Source organism: Suricata suricatta, chromosome 12 (assembly GCF_006229205.1).
Source record: "Suricata suricatta isolate VVHF042 chromosome 12, meerkat_22Aug2017_6uvM2_HiC, whole genome shotgun sequence".
Lineage (NCBI taxonomy): Eukaryota > Metazoa > Chordata > Mammalia > Carnivora > Herpestidae > Suricata > Suricata suricatta.
The window spans coordinates 13,759,750-13,781,930 of record NC_043711.1 but is presented as its reverse complement, the minus strand read 5'-3'; the positions used below and the strand labels follow the sequence as shown (position 1 = coordinate 13,781,930).

Genomic DNA, 22,181 nt, shown 5'->3' with positions numbered 1-22,181 from the left:
TGCTTCACATGCAGCCTCATGGATCTCCTTTCGAGACAGGGAAACTGAGGCCCAGCACAGTCCTGTGTGCAAACGTAGTTGCAGGCAGCTACAGCACCGGCTCTGGCTTCTTGCTATACCGAAGCCTGCTGACTACCACGGCCATAGCACCGGACGTGCGGCTCCGTGGGTAAAAAGTGCATCTGAGCCAGAGTCCCACATGCCCCGCAAAGGCAGACACCCCCAGCTACTGTTGCCATGGTTCCCACAATATTTCACAGCTCCGGGTACTGTGCTCCCAGCCCAAAGGATAGAGTCACCATGTTTTGGCACCTTGTGCGGGCCCTCAAATGCTGCGCTGGCCAGCAGCCTCCGTGCTCACGTCAGTGAGCTTTCTCCTGGGACTGCTCGCCCGAGGCCAGCCCGCCCTCCTCACCCCTCAGGCGGCAACAGGCCCATTCCTGGGGCTATCCCTCCTGATAAGCTCCCAAGGAGCTGCCTGCAGTTGTCTCAGTAGGCTTGACCCCTGGGCTCCCCGGGGAGCTTCTGGGTGGACAAGCGTGGAGCCCAGCAGTAGATGCAGGTCCTTCACTGCAGTGTCCCAGTCCGCCAGATCACCAAACCACTAATGGAGACCCAGGAGGGACAAAGACTCGGAAGGAGACGGAACAGAGACCCAGAGAGGGGAGGACAGCCAGCCAGGCGGAAGGAGTCAGAGACCTAGAGAGGGAGAGAAGAAATCCAGCCAGGGCCCCCAGACCCCTTGGTCCCCACCGAGCCTGGGCCCTCTCCATGACACCAATGGCCGTTTATTTCTTGCTCCCAGTCGTCATGCTGCTTTTTCTCCTGTGCCTTCTTCGATTGTTTAAAACAAGATGCGGCACCGTAGCTCAGGGGTTAGAGTACTGGTCTCGTAAAACAGGATGCCCATAGCCAAGGCCTGCTATCTCTGTGCCATATGAGTAGGTCTGTGTGTCCTGGGGGGGGCGGGGGGCAGGTGCACCGGGCCAATGGGGTCTCACCCACTCCCCTCTTCCCAACCTGCCTCCAAGAGCCAGAGATGTAGGCACAACCAGGGCCCTCTGTGAGGCCATCCTGGAAGCACGTTGCCTGGAGAGATGCCCTCGCTGAGCCCAGCAGAGGAGCCCTGGGCCACACCTGCCTACCTCACCTTCCTCACGGCATCACCATCACAGCCGTCTCCCTACACGTATATCCTTACTTCCCGCCCGTCTGGGCTCACCCAGGCAGTAACAGGGTGACAGAAAAGAGGGGGGTATCAGGGAGCTCCCAGCAGGAAGTGACCATGTAGCCTATAGGCACCTAGGACTGGCAGCTCCTGAGAGCCCCTGACAGCCAGGGAGGCTGAGGAAGGTGGGGGGGGGGGGAGCAGGCAGAGGTTCTAGAACCCACATCCACCTTGAAAGAACTATCCTGAATCCTCCCAAAGGCCCATCACCTCAGGGCTCGGCATGGAGGCCGGGTTCTGCCCCTACACAGCACAAGCCTAACCGTCAGAGCCCGGCAAGCCCACCTGGAAGCCACCCCTGCCCCCTGCCCAATTCCAAGTACACAGAGCATAGCATGGGGTGGCCATAGAGTGTCGGCTCTACTCAAGGGAGGCCCTGACAGCTTGGCCATTCTGCCCTTCTATGACAGGGACAAACCAAATGGATCCCCGCCTCCCCAGATATTTCCTGGGTCCCAGAGGGAACTCTGCAGACACTGTCCACCCTCCCACCTGAGTAAGGCAACAACATCAAACCCCGTCGGTCTCCTGCCTCAGCCCCACATGGCCCTCCGCAGCCTCATTCTTCATGGGCCGCTGTCAGCCCAGTGCCCCTCAAGCTGGGCTGTGACCTCCTGCCCAGGCCCTGGGCCACACCCCAACCTCTGACTGGGCCAAGAACACATGGGGACCTGACCACTGCCGATGGACTGGAGGACCCTGGGGGCAGCACCCCTCTGATTCCAGACCTGCCCAATTCTGGTCCTTCTCAAGCCTAGAAAAAGTAAAGGGGACACCGAGACCCCACTTCCCTCACCAGCAGCAAGCTCTCTGCCTTCACAGTACCTCTGCCCCTCCCCATCCTGGTGAGTGAGCACCCACTGCACATTGGGCTGGAGTAGGTACAAACCTAGCTCCCGGCTCACCTCTCAGGAGGCAGATTGGAAAGGAGGATACCACTCCCATCACCATCTTACAGATGGGGACACTGAACCACAGAGAGGTTCAGGCACCCACCCAAGGCCACAGAGCACACAAGAAGCCTGGTATCTCTGTAGCCCCAGATGGGTAGCCCCATATCAGCTCCATGCTACAGATGGGGAGACCAAGGGTGGGAGAGCTGAGATCATTCTCTGGGGACACTGAACCACGAGTGAACACAGAGCTGGACAGCAGGAAGGGCAAGATGTGGCTCCTCGGCGCCGGCCAGGGCCAGGGTGTGTGCTACCCCGCTACACCTTCAGCCACTACGAGGGATGTAACCCCACTCTGCCAGGACACTGGGAGAGCCGGAGGGCCCCACCCAGACCCCTAGGCTTCTCTGACCCCCGACCCAGCTCTATTTGTCTCCCCTGATCATTGCTCCATCTGTACACCACCCATCTGTTTCCAGCCTATCTCCCTGAGGCTGAAACAGGATCCTCACCAGGGCAGGACGGGCTCTGTCTCCTGCTGTGTTCAGCACCTGGCACCATGCCCAGCATGTGCTCGGAGCTCAGTCATGCTCATTGATTAGATGGCCGGATGGCTGAGTGGGTGAGTGAGTGGATGGGTGGGTAGATGAACTGGTGAGGTGGCAGGTGGATGGCTACCAAGTGGCAGCACTGGCTGGAGCCCGACTCATATCTTTGCTTGCTGTAGATATCTACTGCCTATGTCTGCTCTCTTCATCCCATCCATGTAACCTCCTGGTCCAAGTTCTGGGACTGGGTATGTTACCCTTTGATTGGGCTCAATCAGGAAGCCCTCGGTCCTCCAGGATTTTCTCTGGAATGTCTGGCCTCCACACTTGGCTCATACTGCTCCCCATGTTGGAGGGTTGACTCCTCCTGCCCCCCCCCAACCCTCCTCCTTATGCCACACTTCCAAGCCCATCAACTCTTCCGTGCACCTCTGCCACATTACCCTCCAAACCTTCTGAAAGTAGGTCTCCCCCATGGCCATGCTTGCCCTCATGCCCCAGCTAGGGCTCTCCATGACCTCCCTTTCCCCTCAAAGCCCAGCCAGGTCCTCCAGGTGAGGGGCAGCAGGGAAGAATAGTGGACTCGTCTCAGGTTGAGGCTATGCCTATTTCCTTCTCACCTACTGACACAAGGCTGATCCCAGTCAGATCCCATCCCCCCACATCACCCCCAACCTCGTCACAGGGGGTGATGATGCACAGGGCTTGACGATAGAGCCACTTGAATAAGCAAAACCCCTCCCCTTTGCAGATGAGGCAAGTAGGTCCATGACTACATGGCCCCAAAGCACCACTCAAAAGCTCAATGAGATTCTAGCACTGCCAAACTCCAGCGTCTCAGTGCCCAGCCCAGCTACCTGCCCTGGCAGTGCAGGTGTGAAGGCTCTAAAAGGGTTAGTTCTGCCAAATGTCACATGCTCATGACCAGTGGTGCTAGGCCAGAAACAGACAGATGCAGGCATGGAGATGGTTCCGCCAGGCCCTTCCAACAGCAACACAAATGTAGGCATCAGAAGGGGCCTGTCATGAATACCTCCATTTTAGGATTTCTTGTTTTCCTCAGGGAGTCTCCTATTCTCTAGTGGTAGGAACCAGGAGACCCTATCCCTGGGCTGAAAAGAGAGATTCATGACCAGTTAGAGCCTCCCAGATCCCTGGCCACAATGATTGGTCCCAGGGTGGGGGTGTGGCCCATGTGATCCAATCAGAGCCTTCCCTGGGACTTTTGCTGGAGCCACCAGAATGGAGAGGTGCCTTCCCCTTGTGGTTGCTAGGATGGCGGGGAGTAAGAGGGAAGGCAGAGCTGAGAGAAAGGAGTCACAATTTTCAAGGGAATCATCTGAGACCTAAATCTCAGTGTACCTAAAATTAGAACTCTCCCTGAACTTTTATTTTATGTGAACAGTGAACTTTTCTTTTTTTTAATGGAACACTTTATTATGTATTTAATGGGGAGGGAGCACGAGCAAGCAGGAGAGAGGGGCAGAGAAGGAGGGAGGAGAGAGAGCAACAGAGACAGAGAATCCTAAGCAGGTCCCATGCTCAGCGCAGAGCCCAATGCAGGGCACAATCCCACAACCCCAGGATCATGACCTGAGCTAAAATCAAGAATTGGACGCTCGGGCGCCTGGGTGGCTCAGTTGGTTAAGCATCCGGCTTCAACTCAGGTCATGATCTCATGGTATGTGGGTTCGAGCCCCGCATCCGGCTCTCTGCTGACAGAGCCTGGAGCCTGCTTCAGATTCTGTGTCCCCCTCTCTCTCTCTGACCCTCCCCTGCTCACACTATCTCTATCTCTCAAAAATAAATTTAAAAAAACATTAAAAAAAAAAAAAGAGTTGGACGCTCAACTAGCCGAGCCACCCCGGCGCCCCTGATCTTTTATTTTCTAATTGAAGGCAGAGAGTTGACTTTCTGGACTTCATAACCAATAGGGGATCTCAACATCAGAAATCTCTGATCCAGGGCTCCTGTCCACCACATTGCAGATGAGCCTCAAAGAAAACCACCGTGGAATTAACACTTCCCCCTGCCCTGCACTAGCCTTCCTACCCTGGGGGGACAAGAGGAGCCTGGGGCCTTGTAGAAGTCCAACCTGGGCAATTTGCAACAAGTGGGTAGTGGCCATACTCAGCCTGAGTCCTGTCTGCCTGTGACAAGACAGCTGGCTCCCCATGAAAGGTCAGCAGGCCACCCGTCGTGGCCCCCACTGTGAAAGTTCAGCAACTCTAAAGGCTAAAATGCTGGACGCAAGCCCAAGGCTGGAGCTGCACGGCTATGCGATGCCATCAGCCTCAGCAAGTAAAACACCACCCATTGCTTCTGCAAGTGACTCACATGGAGCATAAACATTTGTGTGCTCCCAACTGCCCTGCCTTACTCCCTACATGACAGAGAAGGGTAGAAAAGAGAGCAAGAGGTGCCTTCGAAGGACCCACTGGACTTCACCAAGGCAAGCGCGTGGTTACAGCTTTTAAACACAGTCCTGTTAAGTTCCCCATGTGGAGGCTGCCTCAAGGACCCTCAGTGGGGCTCCTGTACCTGCCTGTCACCTCGAGGCCACAGTGCCACCCCCTAAACCCCGCCTTGAGAGAGTGCCCTGCTCTGAGCTCCGGTCTCTTGGTCTCTGGGTAGATTCTGGAGATCATGTCTCTCTTCTCGGCTTCCTTCAGCAGGCTGCTTCAAATTCTAACATTCCGTTGAGAGGGGAGCTCTCCGGATATGCAGCCCAGCCCGCTCCCCGCTCCCGACTCGATCCGTCTTTGACCCCTGTGGAATTTTGCAGTTGTGGCGTTAGAAAACATCTTCAGCCTCGATTCGGGTGACCCCCCCTCGGGGCCTTTAAAAGCCCAAAGGTCCACCCCTCAAGATTTCCTCCAGGCTGAGCTGTTCAATTCCGGAAGCTGCTTCCCTCACAGGAAAGGTCTGCGATTCCCCAAAGGTGCCGGTTACTTCCTCCCGAATCACAATATTTTCAGTGTGCGGTGAGGCGGTGCGCAAAGAACCCAGCCACTGGGCTGCTCGGCGAGGGGTCTGAAACCACGCTGGCCGCGCCCCAAAACCCCAAACCCGCCCCGAGCCCCCGAACCCTGCTCCGCTGAGGGGGGAGCACGCTCTGGTCACCGTGAATCCCGAGCAGCCCTCTGGGGGGTGGGGGGGGATGGGGAAGGGGCGGGGGGAGGAGGAAGAGACTGGAGACTCGGGGTTAACAAGTGTTAAGAGCTCGTCTGCACAGCTGCGGAGCGGCTACCACAGGACGAGGGCGGGTCCGCCTGCAGTGGGGACCCCGTGGCCCCGGCCCCCACTTCCCACTGCAGGCAGCTGGACAGGGAGAGTGGCTGGCCGTTTCCCGACTTCAGCACATGGCGTGGATCCTGTTCGTTCACTAAGTGAAGCACCCGCCAAAGGGTACTGCTCACTGGCTTCTCTCTAACAGGCTGATTCACTGACTACATGCCTGCTTCTGGTTCTCTAAAGTGAGGCAAAGGAGGATCCTCACGCGGCAGAGGGCAGAAGACTGTTCCAGAAGCCTCTAGGTCAGGCCAGGTCCCCTCGAAAACCTATCACAGGTCTGTGTGTGGGGTATTTGCTGGATCAAATCAGGGCTACCACGGGGAGGCTCTGCCCTTAGGGAGCATGCACTCTAGGGGACATGGGTCTTTAAGCACACAGAATATACTGTGATCACAGAGCAGAGGATGCAGAAAGGCAAGTGGACAGAGCCACCAGGTCCCAAGAAGGCCGCACAGGAGCTGTGCAAAGCAAAGGGACAGGACACTCCAGCCAGGGAAGAGCCAGGTCAAACGCCCGGGAGGGGTGGCAGCAGAGTGCTGGTGGAAATGGGCAGGGCTGCGGAAGCACAGGAGACACAGTGGGTGGGCAGGGCCTCACTGTAGGGTGGGGGGGTAGGGGTCACACGGAAAAGTAAAGTTTGTTCTCAAAGTGAGGAAGCCCTCAGGCAGAGGCAGGCAGAGCCACATGGTCTGACGCCTGTCTTGGGAAGGACCCGCTGGGTGGAGCGCAGGACAGCAGCTAGGAGGGCAAGAGGCGAAGGTGGGTCAGAGCAGGGATGAGGAAGAGACGAAGAAGTGGCCAGACAGGGATGTGGCTCAAAGGTGGAAGCAACATGATGTGCCAAAGATGAGGGGAGAAGAGAGCAAATAAGTGCGTGTGTGGTGAGTGCTCTCAAGGTGAAGCTTAGAGCAGGAGGTCAGAATCTAAACTGGGGAGACCTCCCTGGGTGGCTAAGATGAAGCCAAAGCTTCTTCTCAGGAGAAGGGACATTCCTAGGACCAGCAACTGCTCGCTGGAAGACCTGAGGCCCTTGAGCGAGGAAAGGCACAAGGGCTTTTCAGAACAGAGACAGGCCCTCTGAGCTGCTGTCCACTTCTGCCCCCTCCCCCCTCCCCCCCACTGGATGCTCACAGGCGGCACAGCCTCAGGTGGGGCCTCCGCCTACCTCCTGCTGGCTCACCTGCCCACCTGCCTGATGACCGATACGCACTCCCCGGTCTCTGTCGGAAACCTGACCCCGTGCCTGGCCTCCACTGTTGATCAGCACGTGGCACAAGTTCAATCTCAAATCTTTCCCAAACTCATGCCCACCATCTCTAACAGCTCCTCGCTAGGTCCAGGCCCCCTTGCCTCTCAAAAGAAGGATCCTTCTAGAACATAAATCTGACCAACCCCACCCCACCCCCGACTCAAATTTTTCACCCCCTGTCTCCTGGCCTCCTCTCTCCACCCTCTCCAGCTCCTCTCTGTCCTCATGACCCCAAAAAGCCAGGCTTCTCCTCCTTTAGAACCTACACATGCTACCTGCCCATACCCAGAAAACAGTCTACCTCCCATGACCCCATTCCTCTGAGCTGATGACACTAACTCTCAGACTCAGCTCAACCTCGTTCATGAGGCCCTCAGAACCTTCCAGAAAAGGCAGGAACCTCCAGCTTGGCCTCAGGATCATTTATGGCAAGTGTAGAGAAATGACCGCACAACTGTCTTGTTGCCCGTGCTGGCGTGTCCCACGTGGGCAAGGCCTGTCTGTCCTGGGGGGCCCACGCCTAGCATCAGGCACAGCTCAGACACACAGGAGCCATGTGACAGTCACCAGAGGAGAGAAAGGCGTCAAATGAGTCCCATCCACAAGAGAAAAGAGCCAGAGCCAGGGATGCCAGAAGTCACTTATGTCGTCGAGGAATTGTTTCCGGGCCTTCCTCCCCTCCCCTTCTCCAGGGCCTTCAACCCCAAATCTGTAACACATTCTAAGACCAATGCAGAGAAAGCTCCACTTTTAAAGTGTCTGGGGTGGGGGGGTGCAAGCGCAAACCTCCGACCTGGACTCGCTAAGCTCTCCCGTGCGGATCGGCAATAAAAAATAATTGGCGTTGAGAAAAGCGGGATGACACACCGCATGGGCTCCCTGGAGATGGCACTATGATAGCAGAGGCTCGTAAAACCTTTCTACCCCTATGGCCGACGACAAGAGGGCCGTCCCCCAGGGGGGTCGCAGCTACCAGGTGGAAGTGATCCAGCTGTGAGACAAATGCTCCACAATTTGGGGCGAAGGGAGTGGTTTTCAGAGCAATTTCACATCGTGAGCTTGCAGGACCCTGTCGGGGAGGTGGTGAGGAAGGGGGCGCCTCACTCCCTGAGGAGGAGCTGAGCTTTGGGCCCAGCCTTGGAGCACCTCCAGCCTGGTGCTCCCTCCTGGTACCCTGTAGAGACCCACGGAGCTGCAGTCTTGTGCCAGGTGCCAAGCTCACCCAGAGGTGGCTGCCCTCTCCGTGTTGCAGAAGCAGCTTGGCCTTGGCATATTCCATTCTCCTACTGCCCCTGCCACTGGCCCTCTCAAGGCCACCAAGTAATAGTGCCACCTTCCTCCCAGCTGCTCAGGCCAACTGCATACTTGTGTCCCCCTAAAGTTCGCGTGTTAAAGTCTAACTCCTGATGTGATGGCATTCAGATGGCCCAGGGGGATGCTTTGGGAGGTGACTGGGTCAAGAGGGTGGGGCCAGGAATGGGATCAGTGCCCTGAGAGAAGGGAACCCAAGGGTGCCTGGCTGGCTCAGTTGGTAGAGCATGTAACTCTTGATCTCGGGGTTTTAAGTTCGAGCCCCACATAGGGTGAAGAGATTACTTAAAAAAATAAAATGTTTAAAAAGGGGGGGAACCCCAAAGAGCCACCTCGCCCCTTCCATCATGTGAGGACACAGTAAGAAAACAGCCATCTAGGAACCAGGAAGTGGTTTCACCAGACAGCAAATCTGCTGGGGCCTTGATCTTGGAATTCCTAGCTTCCAGAACTCTGAGAAATGTGTTTCTGTTATTATTCAGCAACCAGGATGGACTAACACACCAACTTTCTCTTTTCTCCACCTGCCACACTGACTCGTAGGCAAGGCCTGCCCAAACCCCACAGTCCCCTCGTGCCCCACGTCCGCACAGCAGACAGAATGTTGGCAGCATTGGCACTGCCCGGTGACCTCATCACCTCTGCACTAACATTTAGAAGCACAGGCAACACGCCGGGTGCCCTCGGATTATACCCTCTCGTAGCTCGTTTTATTCCAGCTGCCCTTCCCAGTCGGCTTGGGGTCCCACTCCCCCGCTGAGCAATCTAAGGCTGCAGACATGCCCAAGATGCACAGTACGTGGGGCTGCCCTGCCTGCCAGAAGGAGGGACCACAGACACAGGTGGCTCTGATGAGGCACCCGATACCACCCGATCTCCCAGAATTCACAAGAGGAGGAGCAGAGGTCCTGTCTCTGAAGAGTCAAACCCCGCTCTCTCCCTCTTGTCTGAAAAGAGGACAAAGCCAAAGGAACAAGAGCCTTCTCAAAAGGCCCAAAGACAACCCCCCCCCCCAGTCTTTTGCACAAGGGCTGGCGGGGCTGGACTCTTCTAGGGCCTCAGGGCTGAGTGATGACAATCTGGGGCACGGCCAGAGAGGGCCTGTTAAAAAAGTTTAAACAAGCAAAGGTCACCAAGCCAGAAGCAGATGCCTCGCGGAACGGGGCCAAACCCGCGCACACTGTCTGGGCCATAACTTCCCATGAAAACACCTGTGGCCGGCGCGTCCCTCACCCGATACCCTCGCCTTGGCCCCCCGGAGCAGTGTGAGTCAGTGAGACTGGGCCCCATCCAGGCACCGTTAGGGAAGGTGGGCCGAGGAGCGAGGATGCCAATGACCCAACATCTGAAGAGCTTCCGCAGCAAGAAGGTCCCTGCAGAAGTCAGCCGGCCCGGTACCTCACAGCCATGGAATTTTAGCCGGGGAAGTGCAGCTCCCTAGAGAGTTCCGCCACCCCCTCACGGCACCCCGCGTGGCCCAACCCTCCTCTCCCTCCTGAAGCCCAGGCCCTCCGGAGGGCCTGACGTGGGGCTGGGAGGGGGCCCACCAGAGAACAAGTGTCTTTTGTGTGAGTGAGTCTGCAGCCAGGAGCCCACCTCCCCTCTGCGAGCCCTCGGCCGAGACAGCCACGCTCCATCCATCCCGGAGGTTCGGCGTGGTTATTAACGACCATCTCTACTAGGCAACAAGGTTTTTGTTGATCCCTCGAGATGGGAAGGAAGGAGAAAAAGCTTTTCTCTTCCTTTTTTTCCCCCTTGGTTGCAGAAAAGTAAAGTTGGAACAAACAAGTTATATAATGCTGGGGGCGGTGGGGGGTGGGGGAGCTTAGTCCCTCCTGAGGACAGTTTCTTGAGTTGTGGGACCGTTGGAAAGGCCAAGGGGAAGACAGGAACCACCCCCACCCCTGGCCAAATGACAAAACCCTTCGTGGGACAAAAAGGCAGATGCAGGCGCCTCCTGGCAGGCTGGAAAACCAACCTCCCTGACAAAGGCAGCCAGCCTCCCCCAGCCCTCAGCAACCCCACGAGTTTCTCTGAAAAGGCAAAGCACTGACCCAAGCCCACAGAACGGACTTCCTTCCCGCCACTGCAAGCTCCAGAGAGCCTTTCCACGGCCCTTTCAGATCCATCCCTTTCTCTCCCTGCTCCGGGCCATATTTCTTGAACACTTACTTCCTCTGTGCTGCTCCAGGCATACAAGAGAGCAGGAGGCAGTCATGCTCTCCAGCCTCAAGGCAAGCCCACTAACAAACATACCAAGTAGTGGCAGGTGGCAATAGCAGCGATCAAGGGCACACCACAGCCGCAACACCCACAACTTCACCCAACATGTGCCCCAAAGAACCGAACACGAGTGTTCCGACAAAAACTTGAACGTGCACGTCCACAGCAGCACTATCCAAAATAGCCGAAAGGTGGGAGCAACCTAAATGTCCCTGCCTTGGTGAATGGATGAACAAAATGCGCTAGTCCACACGGTGAAATATTATACAGCCATAAAGAGGAGCGGAATACTCATACACAGTCCAGTGTGGATGAACCCTGAAAACATGCAAAGTGAAAGAAGCTAGACACAAAAGGTCCCATGTTGTATGACTCCATGTATAAGACAGGTAAATTTAGAGAGGCAGAAATTAGATGAATCGTGGAGGGGGGGGACTGGGGTGAAGGAAATGGGGAGTGACAGTCAATAGGGACAGAATTTTCTTCTGGAGTGATGGAAATGTTTTGGAACCCAGGCAGATGTGATAGTTCCTCAACATCGTGAATATACTCTGCCACTGAATTGTTCGCTTTGAGTGAGTGAGTTTTATGCTATTTAACTTTACTAAGTAATACAATGTGACCAGAAAAAATGTTCTCTGGGCGAACTAAGGTCAGGTGGTCAGGCAGATGGCTCTGAGAGGCCATGACCTTGGGATGTGGAGGTATAGAGAAGAATGAGGCAGGGGCATGTCCTACACTAGTCCTCACTGGCCCATTTAGAATAAATGAAGGAAAGAGTGAATGAACAAGACTATGAAGGCCTCTATACCTCAAGGGGGCCTTGGTAAAATATTGTGTGCCACGCTCTCCCTCAAAACCTGAACCTCTTTCTGTACGTTCCATCCCGCCATATTAGGGGTTCTTGCCCCTCTCCCCATACCAGCACCCAACAGTAATTTGTCAGTGGGACGGATGGAAGGGGGAAAATTGGCATCTCAGAGGTGGGGGAGAGGTGGGAGAGTGCCTCCATTTAGGGGCGCCTGGGTGGCTCAGTCGGTTAAGTGTCTGACTTCAACTCAGGTCACAATCTCATGGTTTGTGAGTCTGAGCCCCGCGTTGGGCTCTGTGCTGACAGCTCAGGCCCTGGAGCCTGCTTCTAAATCTGTGTCTCCCTCTCTCTCTGCCCCTCCCCTGCTCATGCTCTGTCTCTCTCTGTCTCAAAAATAAATAAATATAAAATTTTTAATTTTTTAAAATGTTTTTTTTAATTTATTTTTGAGAGACAGAGACAGGGACAGCGCGAGCAGGGGAGGGTCAGAGAGAGAGGGAGACACAGAATCTGAAGCAGGCTCCAGGCTCTGAGCTGTCAGCACAGAGCCTGACGCAGGGCGCGAACCCACGAACCGTGAGATCATGACCTAAGCCGAAGCCAGACGCTTAACCGACTGAGCCACCCAGGCGCCCCTATAAAAATTTTTTTAAAGAATGCCTCAATTTAGAAAAGATTTCTTAGGAGCGCCTGTGTGGTTCAATAGGTTAAGTGTTCGGTTTGCGCTCAGGTCATGATCTCATGGTTTGTAGGTTTAAGTTCCGAATCAGGTTCTGTGCTGACAGTGCAAAGTCTGCTTGGGATTCTCTCTCTGCCTCTGTCCCTCTGCTCCTCCCCTGCTTGCTCTCTCTCCGTCTCTGTCTCTCAAAATAAATAAATAAATTTTAAAAAAGATTTCTTAGATATAATACTAAAAGTGTGATCTATAAGAGAAGAAAACTGATAAACTGGACTTCATAAAAATGATAACATTTTAAGCATCCAACTCTTGATTGCAGCTCAGGTCATGATCTCACAGTTCGTGAGACACAGCCTGCTTGGGATTCTCTCTCTCCCTCTCTCTCTGCCCCTCCCATGCTCACATGGGCACGCGTGCATGCATATACACACACACACACACACACACACTCTCTCTCTCTCTCTCTCTCTCTCTCTCTTTCTCTCTCTCTCTCAAACATAAATAAGCATTTTTTAAAATGGCAAAGTTTTGCCCTGTGAAAGATATCATTAAGAAAAAGAAAGAAAGTGGGGCTTCTGGGTGGCTCAGTCACCTAAGCATCCAATTCTTGGTTTCAGCTCAGGTCATGATCTCGCAGTTCACGGGATCAAGCCCTGAATTGGGCACTGCACTGACAGCATGGAACCTCCTTGGGATTCTCTCTCATTCTCTCAGCCCTTCCCCTACTTGTGCATGCACACACACACTCTCTCTCTCTCAAATAGATAAAAACTTAAAAAAAGAGAAAGGAAGGAAGGCAGGCAGGCAGGAAGGCAAGGACGGGCCACAGACTGGGAGAAAACGTTTGCAATCATGTATCTGATAAAGGACTTGCATCATCAGCTAAGCATCTGACTTCAGTTCAGGTCATGATCTCATGGTTGTGAGTCTGAGCTCCACATCAAGCTCTCTGCTATCAGCACAGAGCCTGCTTAGGATTCTGCTCCCTTTGTCTCTGTCCCTCCCCCACTCATGAGAATGCACTCTCTCTTAAAAATAATAAAACATTAAAAAATAAATATGGGGCACCTGGGTGGCTCAGTTAAGCATCCAACTTCGGCTCAGGTCATGATCTCATCGTTTGTGGGTTCAAGCCCCGCGTCAGGTTCTGTGCTGACAGCTAGCTCAGAGCCTGGAGCCTGTCTTCGGATTCTGTGTCTCCCTCTCTCTCTGACCCTCCCCTGCTCACATTGTCTCTCTCTGTCTCTCAAAAAATAAATAAATGACATTAAAAAAAAAAAGAAAAATAAATAAATGAAAGGGCACCTGAGTGGCTCAGTTGGTTGAGCCCCCGACTTCGGCTCAAGTCATGATCTCGTGTGAGTTCAAGACCCTCGTCAGGTTCTGTGCTGACAGCTTAGAGCCTGGAGCCTGCTTTGGATTCTGCATCTCCCTCTCTCTCTGCCCCTCCCAAGCTCATGCTCTGTCTCTCTCTCTCTCTCAAAAATAAATAAACATTTTAAAAAATTAAAAATAAATAAATGAAAACAAAATAAGATACCAGCATATACTGAAAGGGGCTAAAATTGAAGACAGGCCACATCAAGTGTAGACAGGGATGGGGTGCAACTGGAACTCTTGTATATTTGCTGGTAGAAATGCAAATGGTACAGTCACTCTGGAAAACAGCTTGGCAGTTTCTTAAAAAGTTAAACCTACATCTACCATTGGATCAAGTCATTCCACACCTAGGTATTTACCCAAGGGGATGAAAGTCTATATCCACACAAAGACGCATTCCTGGATGTTCACAGGGACCTTATTTGTAGTCGTCAAAACTGAAGCCCAAACGTCCACTAACCAGTAAATGAGCGAGCCAATGCATCCATCTGTATAATGGAATACTCTGCAGCAATGAAAAGGAACAGGCTTCTGAAACTTGCGACAACATAGATGAACATCCAAAAACAGTTAAGGGAAAGAAGCCAGACGTAAGAAGTCTTATATTGTAGGATTCCACTCATAGACACTTTGTAAAAAAAAAAGGCAAAACTAGAGAGCAAAAGCAAATCAGGTTGTGTTTGAGGCAGGGGGTGGGAGTTTGGTTGACCACAACAAGCTTGAAGAAACCCTTCGGGGTGATGGAAGCTTCTAAAAAACGGGATTGTATTAAAGGGTGCATAACTCTGTAAATGTATTAAAACTCCATCAACTGCTCAGCTAAAATGAGTGAATTACACAGTATGTAATCAGTTACGCCTTGCTCTGGCCCCCAAGTTATCGCAACCTGGGGCCCAAGGCAGGGACCTAGGGTTAGCTGTCCCCTTTTATCTGTTCCTTACAGGTGGCCTCATGCCCGCTCAACAAGCCCTGCCAACTCTACCCACTGAATGTCTCACAAATCTTCTGAGCTCTCCTCGCTCCCCACTGCAGGCCTCGAAAGCCCAATTCATGTGCCAGCCCATCAAGTCTTTCAGGTCAGCACCAGCCTGAGTCTCCCCAACCAGGACAGGCTTCACAGCTCACAAGTAGTGAACAACTTTGTCACTCATCACACTGAAACTATTTGCTCCCATAAGCTCTTCATCAAGGAAGAGCCCAGGTTTCCTCTGTGGCCAGCCCAGGGCGGTAGGCTTTCCGAGGGGGCCAGGATGGGAGGATTGGAGCCACACTGGCCTTGTGCAATAAGAAGAGGGAGGCTGTGCCGCTTGAAGCAGGTGTTTTCTCCCCTCTGAGAATCCAAAACAATGCATATAAACACTTTCAATTTTTACACCAATTTTAGATTTCAAGCAACCAGTCTTGGGACTTGGCCAAAGGAAAAGGGGGCCTCCTTCTGACCAAAGAGGGTGAATTCTGCCCTCTTGGTCTGTGGGGAAGACCTTGCTTCAAGTCCTTTAGCCTGGGGGAGGATTTGAACCCTACAGGGATGGGAGGAAGGAGCACCCAAGATGGATGCTCCTTGTGTTTTCTTTAGACCTCAGGCTCCCCAAGACCTACCCCAACCCCTTAGGATCCCAGGGAACTCCAGACCCCTCCTTGGCCTTCAGAACTCACTGGGACCTGGGGAAGCAACCCCAGCTCCCCTCTCAGGTTCTCCTAGGCCCTTTAAGCCTCTTTCAGGCCCTCAGCTTCATTTGAGCCACCACCTCCAGCCTTCCACAGTCCTCATCTTGGCCAGGACCCCACAGAATGCCCACAGGACCACATTTAGACACCTCAGGGTCCTACAGCACCCTCCAGTAAGCCTTGGACCTCACCCCCTCAAGTTCCCCACGGTCCACTCCTTAGAGTCCCCAAGACAGCCTCAACAAGCTCAAGACTGCCCATGGTCCCCTGCTCAGACCCTCTCTGCCTCCCAGACCCCGTGGCATGCCCAGTTCCCCCATGGCCCCACAGTCTGGAGTCCACGAATTTCCCTTCAGACTTCCACGCCCCTGGATGCCCCCTCAGATCCCTAGGGCCACATGCAGATGCGTCGAGGTCCTGGGGCCCCCAGCCTGCCCTCACCTGCCCCTTAGCAGCACTCGATCCCCCCTAGTACTCCATGACCCCCTAAAGCCTGTAGTCCCCCGCAGAGACCCTCGAACCAGCCCAGGAGGCTCAGCAGCCCCTTAGGATCCCCGGGACTCCCTACACGTTACCCTGGCCCCGGGGCAGGTACCGGCCCACCTTGCGGGCAGGATCTCACCTGCTCGGGCGCTCCGGGCCCGGGCCCGCTCCGAAGCTGCCGCCACCAGCACCACCAGCGCCACCGGACTCCGCCATCTTCCCGCCGCCGCCGCCGCCGCCGCCGCGCGTTCAAGTGACGGGAGCCGCGAGCGCCGGCCCGGGAGACAGAAACGCGGGGGGGATGAGGGGGCCAGGGGAGGCGGCACCGGGCCTGCTCTGCAGAAAGCGGGGCCCTGGGCGAGGGGTGGGGCCAGGCCTAATGAGGGGGTGGGTCTGCGGAAGCGCTGGGGCGGTGAAGACTTAGGCCTGTTTAGTTCAGGGAAGAGGGGCGGGGCCAGGGTGGGGGCGGAGTCTATGATACGGTGGGGCGTGGTCTAGTCTGGGAAGGGGCGGGACAAAGGCACGGAGCGAGGGGTGGCTGGGACCAAGGAGGGGGCTCGGAGAGTAGGTGCTGACCCGAAGGTGAAGTTCGGCAGGTCTGGGGCGGGGTCTGTTCCAAGAAAGGGTGGGGGTGGGCGGGGCCGAGATGGGGAGGAGCATCGAGAACCTAGTCCAAGAGCTCTGAGAACTTGCCCTCCCTATCCAGGGTCACTCACTCCCCAAGACCTCCCTCAAATGTGGGTATTCATCCCCTGCCCAGGCCTCAGACTTTCAACCAGGCTTTGGGTCCTAACTCTCCTCTGACCCTCCCAGAGCCTCCACCCTCAAACCCAAGAACATCCACCTTCAGACTCCAGTCATCTGCCCTCATATCCCCAAACCTGCCTCACCCACAATTCTGGTTTTGACACCCCAAAACCCCTGTCCTGTTCTCCAATTCGAACTCCCACTCCCCCAAATCCTTGCCCACAGACCCTTCAAACCCACACTTATACCCCCAAAGTCCATTCCACCAGACCCAATGCCCTTGGACCCCAAAATTCCACCCCCCCAAATACCCAATCTTCAGCCAAGGCTTAAAGCTGTGCATCTGTGTCCCTCCTTTTTCTCTTTGTTCTCCTTCCTTTCCTCCTCTCCCTTCTTCCATCAACCCCCACTCTACAGTCCAAGGAGCCCAAGGCCAGCAAGGCCTCTGTAAAGCTTCCAGAGCCTTCAAGGACATTCTCCAAACCCCAACCCTCTGAGAGCCTAGAAGCTCCACTCCTCCAAGCCTCCTTGTGCAGCCTCGAGCAGGGTCTATGGGTCCAAATGAAGTTCAGAGCTCTCCCTGCAATCAGCACTAGGAGAAGGGGGCACACATACAAGTGGCAAGGAGGAAGCAAGGGGCCCGCGCAGCAAGGGGCCTGCCTGCACGGGCTCCTGCCAATAGAAACAGACTCGCATCCATCTGCAGCAGAGGATCAGGTGGGTACACAGTACATACTCAGTCATTTGTATTAAATGCTCAAGAGTTGACATTGTGCAAGTTGACAGTTATCAGGTGCTGAGAGGTCCTGCTGACTTCTCCAGCACACAATAAGCACTCAGTAAATGTTAAATGTGTGCATGCATGACCAGGTCAAGTTCTGGCAAGCTCTGCACACACACGCCCTTGCCCACCCGAGGCTGGCCTGCCACTTGAGCTTTGTTCCAGATGAACCACATGCAGGCATCAAACCCTGCTCATCAGAGACCTACAGCTCACACGCCTGCCACACATACGGCTGTAGTCAATGGCATCCATATGCACTCACACTTCATAAACACCAAGATTCGACCCACATGTCAGACACACAGACATACGGCTGAAGATAAGCGAGGAGGTTCACTGGGCCTCTGTCTGTGTACTCACATGTGGAACACTACAGGGGCGTGGTGCAATGGACATTCAAGGTATTCCAAGATCATGTGGCATAGGACAGCCAGTGCAAAGGTCCTGAGGCAGCAGCATGCCTGGAGTGTTTCTTAGCAAGGGAAAATTGAAGGAGAGGGAGAGGGGAGGAGAGGATGGGGTGGGAGGCAATGAGTGGTCAGAGGCAATATCTTGAATTAGGGACACTACTTAGGAGGCAAGTATTTAGTCCAAGTGACAGGGCCCATCACTTGGAAAGAGATGGGAAGTGGTCCTAGCTGGGAGGTACTTTGCAGGTGGAGCTAACAGAAGAGACAGCAGATAGAATGAGAGAGAGAGGCAGAGCGAAGCCAGGGACCTCCCCCAGGGTTCTTGACCTGACTCTGATTGGCTGCCACACCGAGGATGGGACACAGGCAGGTGGGGGACCTGGCAGGTGGAGGACCTGGAGGGCTTATGAAGGTTACCGCACACCCTCATCCAATAATGCTGACCTGTGGTCTGGCAGAGCCTGGAGGCAGGACACGGCAGACAGCGTCCACAGGTCTGGCCGCCATCTGGCCCACAGCTGGCATTGCTCTCCCAGAGGCGGGGGGCCTCACCACCTGCTCCCCTGCTCCAGACCAGCTGTGGGACTCGCGGCCCCAGGTCAGAGCTCAGAGGCCTCCTTGTAACCCCCAGGTGTTACAGAGGAGGAAATGGAGGCCTGGGAGCCAGGGGATGCCTCGTTTTCTTACAGCCTCGGGCTGGGGCCAGCGTCTACCCTGTCTGCCCTTCACCACGGAGTGGCCTCAGAAACAAGCTGCCAGTTTTCCCAGTGCCTCCTTTTGCTTCTCTATAAACTTAAACAGCCAACATCAAATAAATGCTCACTACCTTTGTTATTAGCCTTAGCTCTGCACCTACTTCTTACAAGCCTCAAGGCCTCGGGCAGGACGTTCCAGCTCTTTATCCCTCAGTTTTCCTATGTTTAAAGTGTCCCCGTGGGACAGAGCAAGGCCAGGATGAAATAGACAACACATAGCACCCAGGGCAGCTCAGGTAGTAGAGGCCTCAAGTTCATGGCAGCTCCAGGCATTTTTCCTCCCCCACGCCCATTCTCTGTCCCCAAGCCCTGCTTGGTTTTTTCCCCCTATTTAACAAACTCTGTATGGTATTTCAGTTTTCTCTTGTTTAAAGTTGAGATATAGCGGTGACTGGGTGGCTCACTCTTGTGTCTGACTGTTGATTTCAGCTCAGGTCATGATATCATGGTTTGTGAGTTCAAGCCCTGCATCAGGCTCTGTGCTGACCTGCTTGGGATTCACTCTCTCCCTCTCTTTGCCCCTCCCTCGCTCATTCTCTCTCTCTCTCTCTCTCTCTCTCTCTCTCTCTCTCTCTCTCTCACACACATACACACACACACACGCACACACACAAACTAAATGAATAAACTTTTTAAAATATATTAAAAGAGGGGCACATGGGTGGTTCAGTCAGTTAAGCATCCAACTTCGGCTCAGGTCATGATCTCACAGTCTGTGGGTTCGAGCCCCGCGTTAGGCTCCATGCGGACAGCTCAGAGCCTGGAGTCTGTCTTCGGATTCTGTGTCTCCCTCTCTCTCTACCCCTCCCCACTCACATTCTCTCTCTCTCTCTCTCTCTCTCTCTCTCTCTCTCTCTCTCTCTCAGAAATAAAATAAAGATATAAAAATTTCTTAATATATTAAAAGAATAAAATTGAGATATAATTCCCATACCATAAAATTCACCATTTTATACGATACGATTAAATGGCATTTAGTGCATTCGTGTGTCATACAATCGTGACATTTCCCTAGTTCCAGAACATTTCCATTGTCCCACAAGCATGCCCATCCCCATGAGCAATCACTCCCCATCCCCTTCTCCCAGCCCCTGTCAGCCACCCATCTGCTTTCTGCCTCTATGCTTGTCTGGGACACTTTGTATAAATGGGATCATACAGTATCTGTCCTTCTAGGTCAGGCTTATTTTATTTAGTATAACGGTTTCAAAGTTCCTCCACTTTGTAGCGTGTATCAGGGCTTCATTCCTTTTAATGACTGAGTAATAGTCTGTAGTACGGATGGACTACCTTCCATTTATTCATTCATCCACCGATGGACATTTGGCTGGTTTCCTTTTTGCGACTGTGACTAGCGCTACTATGAGCACATGTACACAGATGTCCTGTTTTCACGTCTCTTGGGCACATCTCTAGGAGTGGAATTGTTGGACCACCAGGTAGCTCTACGAGGAAATTTTTTTTTCATGTTTTGTTTATTTTTGATACAGAGAGAGACAGGGCATGAGAGGGGGAGGGGCAGAGAGAGAAGGAGACACAGAACTGGAAGCAGACTCCAGGCTCTGAGCTAGCGGTCAGCACAGAGCCTGACGTGGGGCTCGAACCCACAAACATGAGATCTGACCTGAGCCGAAGTCGGAAGCTTAACCAACTGAGCCACCCAGGCGCCCCTCTATGAGGAAATTTTTGAGGAATTTTCATGTATTTCCATCCTCCGCCTGGAATGCCAACTCCCAGGGACGAGGACTGTCTTCTCTTCCTAGCAATGGTAGTTGCATAACATTGTGAATGCACTAAATGACACTGAATCATCCACTTTAATTTTCTAATGTTTAGTTATTTTCGAGACAGAGAGAACAAGCAAGGGAGGGGCAGAGAAGGGGTGGGGGGCACAGAGAATCCAAAGCAGGCTCTGCGCTGACAGCACCGAGTCTAATGCGGGGCTGAAACTCACAAATTGTAATAAGCTCATGACCTGATCTGAAGTTGGACGTTCATCCGACTGAGCCACCCAGGTGTCCCTGAATTGTTCACTTTAAAATGGTGGATTTTATAAACATTTAAAAAATAAATAAATAAATAAACCAGGGGGGCGCCTGGGTGGCTCAGTCGGTTAAGCGTCCAACTTCAGCTCAGGGCATGATCTCCCAGTTCTTGGGTTCGAGCCCCGCATTGGGCTCTGTGCTGACAGCTCAGAGTCTGGAGCCTGCTTCAGATTCTGTGTGTCCCTCTCTCTCTGCCCCTGCCCCGCTCGCACTCTCTGTCTGTCTCTGTCTCTCGAAAATAAATAAACATTAAAAAAATAAATAAAATGGTGAATTTTACATTATGTGAATATGTGAATCTTGCCTCAGTGAAAATGAAAGAAAAAAAAAAGGAGGGGCATATAGACCACTTCCTCCTAGGATTGTGCGTGGGCATCAGTGAAGAATAAACACTGTTTGTCCTTGATCTTGCTTTCTGTCACCCTGCCTGGCAGTACCTCCAGTGCCTACTTAAGTCAGGTCTGAGTGAGGTCTGCCTTCTCTAACTAACATGCAGCCTAGAACGTTACCTGCCTGCCCCTCCCCCACCACCATAGCTACACCTCCTAGGGTCCTACTGGTTGCTTGGTGACCCCCAGTCTTTTACCCTTGTCCTCATGATGACCTTGCAAAACAGGGAAAGTGAGATTCAGACAGTGGAAACAGCCTGCCAAGGCTCAGAAGCAGGAAATGGGACCCTCGCTCTCTGTCTCTGAGGCTCAAGCCCTTTCCAGAGCCCCAGGCTGACTCCTTTTCTCCTTTCTTTTATTCAGGCATTCAGCAAGTACTTATTAACAGCCTCCTGTGCACCAGATGCCATGGTGGGCATGGGACACATGTGCCAGACGAAACTAAGGGCGCCCTGCCCCTGGGTGAACAGTCTCACTGAAAAGGCACTGAACAAACTCTCGGTACACTGGTTGAATGGTAAGCCCCCCGCCCGACACGACATACCTACCTGGAACCTCAAAACGACCTTTCTTTGGAATAAGAGTCTTGGCAGATACAATTAAAGTGAGGATCTCAAGATGAGATCATCCTGGCGTCGGGTGGGCCCTAAATCCATTAACTGGTCTCCTCATAGAAAGACAAAAACTCATGGGGCGCCTGCCTGGATGGCTCAGTCAGTTAAGCATCCAAGTCATGATCTCGGCTCAGGACATGATCTCATGGTTCGTGAATTCGAGCCCCGCATCGGGCTCTGTGTTGGCCGCTCAGAGCCTGGAGCCTGCTTTGGATCTATGTCTCCCTCTCTCTGCCCTCGTCTGCTCACGCTCTCTCAAAAATAAACATTAAATAAATAAATAAACTCAGTCCCTTTGCAAAAAAAAAAAGATAAATAAACTAAAGAAAAAGGGAGAGGGGTGCTTGGGTGGCTCAGTCGGTTAAGCCTCCAACTTCGCTCAGGTCAGATCTCACGTTCGTGGGTTCGAGCCCTGCGTCTGGCTCTGTGCTGACAGCTAGCTCAGAGCCTGGAGCCTGCTTCCGGTTCTGTGTCTCCTTCTCTCTCTGCCCCTCCCCCTCTCATGCTCTGTCTCTCTCTGTATCAGAAATAAATAAAACATTAAAAATTAAAAAAAAAGAAAAAGAAAAAGGGAGAAAAATCAGGGGCGCCTGGCTGGCTCAGTTGGTGGAGCATGCAACTCTTGATCTCAGAGTTGCAAGTTCAAGCCCCACATTGAATATAAAGATTA

General features: G+C 53.4%; 1 protein-coding gene across 1 annotated transcript in view; it reads right to left on the bottom strand.

Annotated features, from left to right (window-relative positions):
- The window catches only part of KLHL26 (kelch like family member 26), a 29,368-nt gene extending 13,204 nt beyond the window's left edge, over window positions 1–16,164 (bottom strand). The window contains exon 1 of the mRNA XM_029918344.1: window positions 15,907–16,164. Coding sequence (XP_029774204.1) covers window positions 15,907–15,983 — 77 coding nt within the window. The 5' untranslated portion in view covers window positions 15,984–16,164. The remainder of the gene's footprint in view (window positions 1–15,906) is intronic.
- Window positions 16,165–22,181: the final 6,017 nt, after the last annotated feature.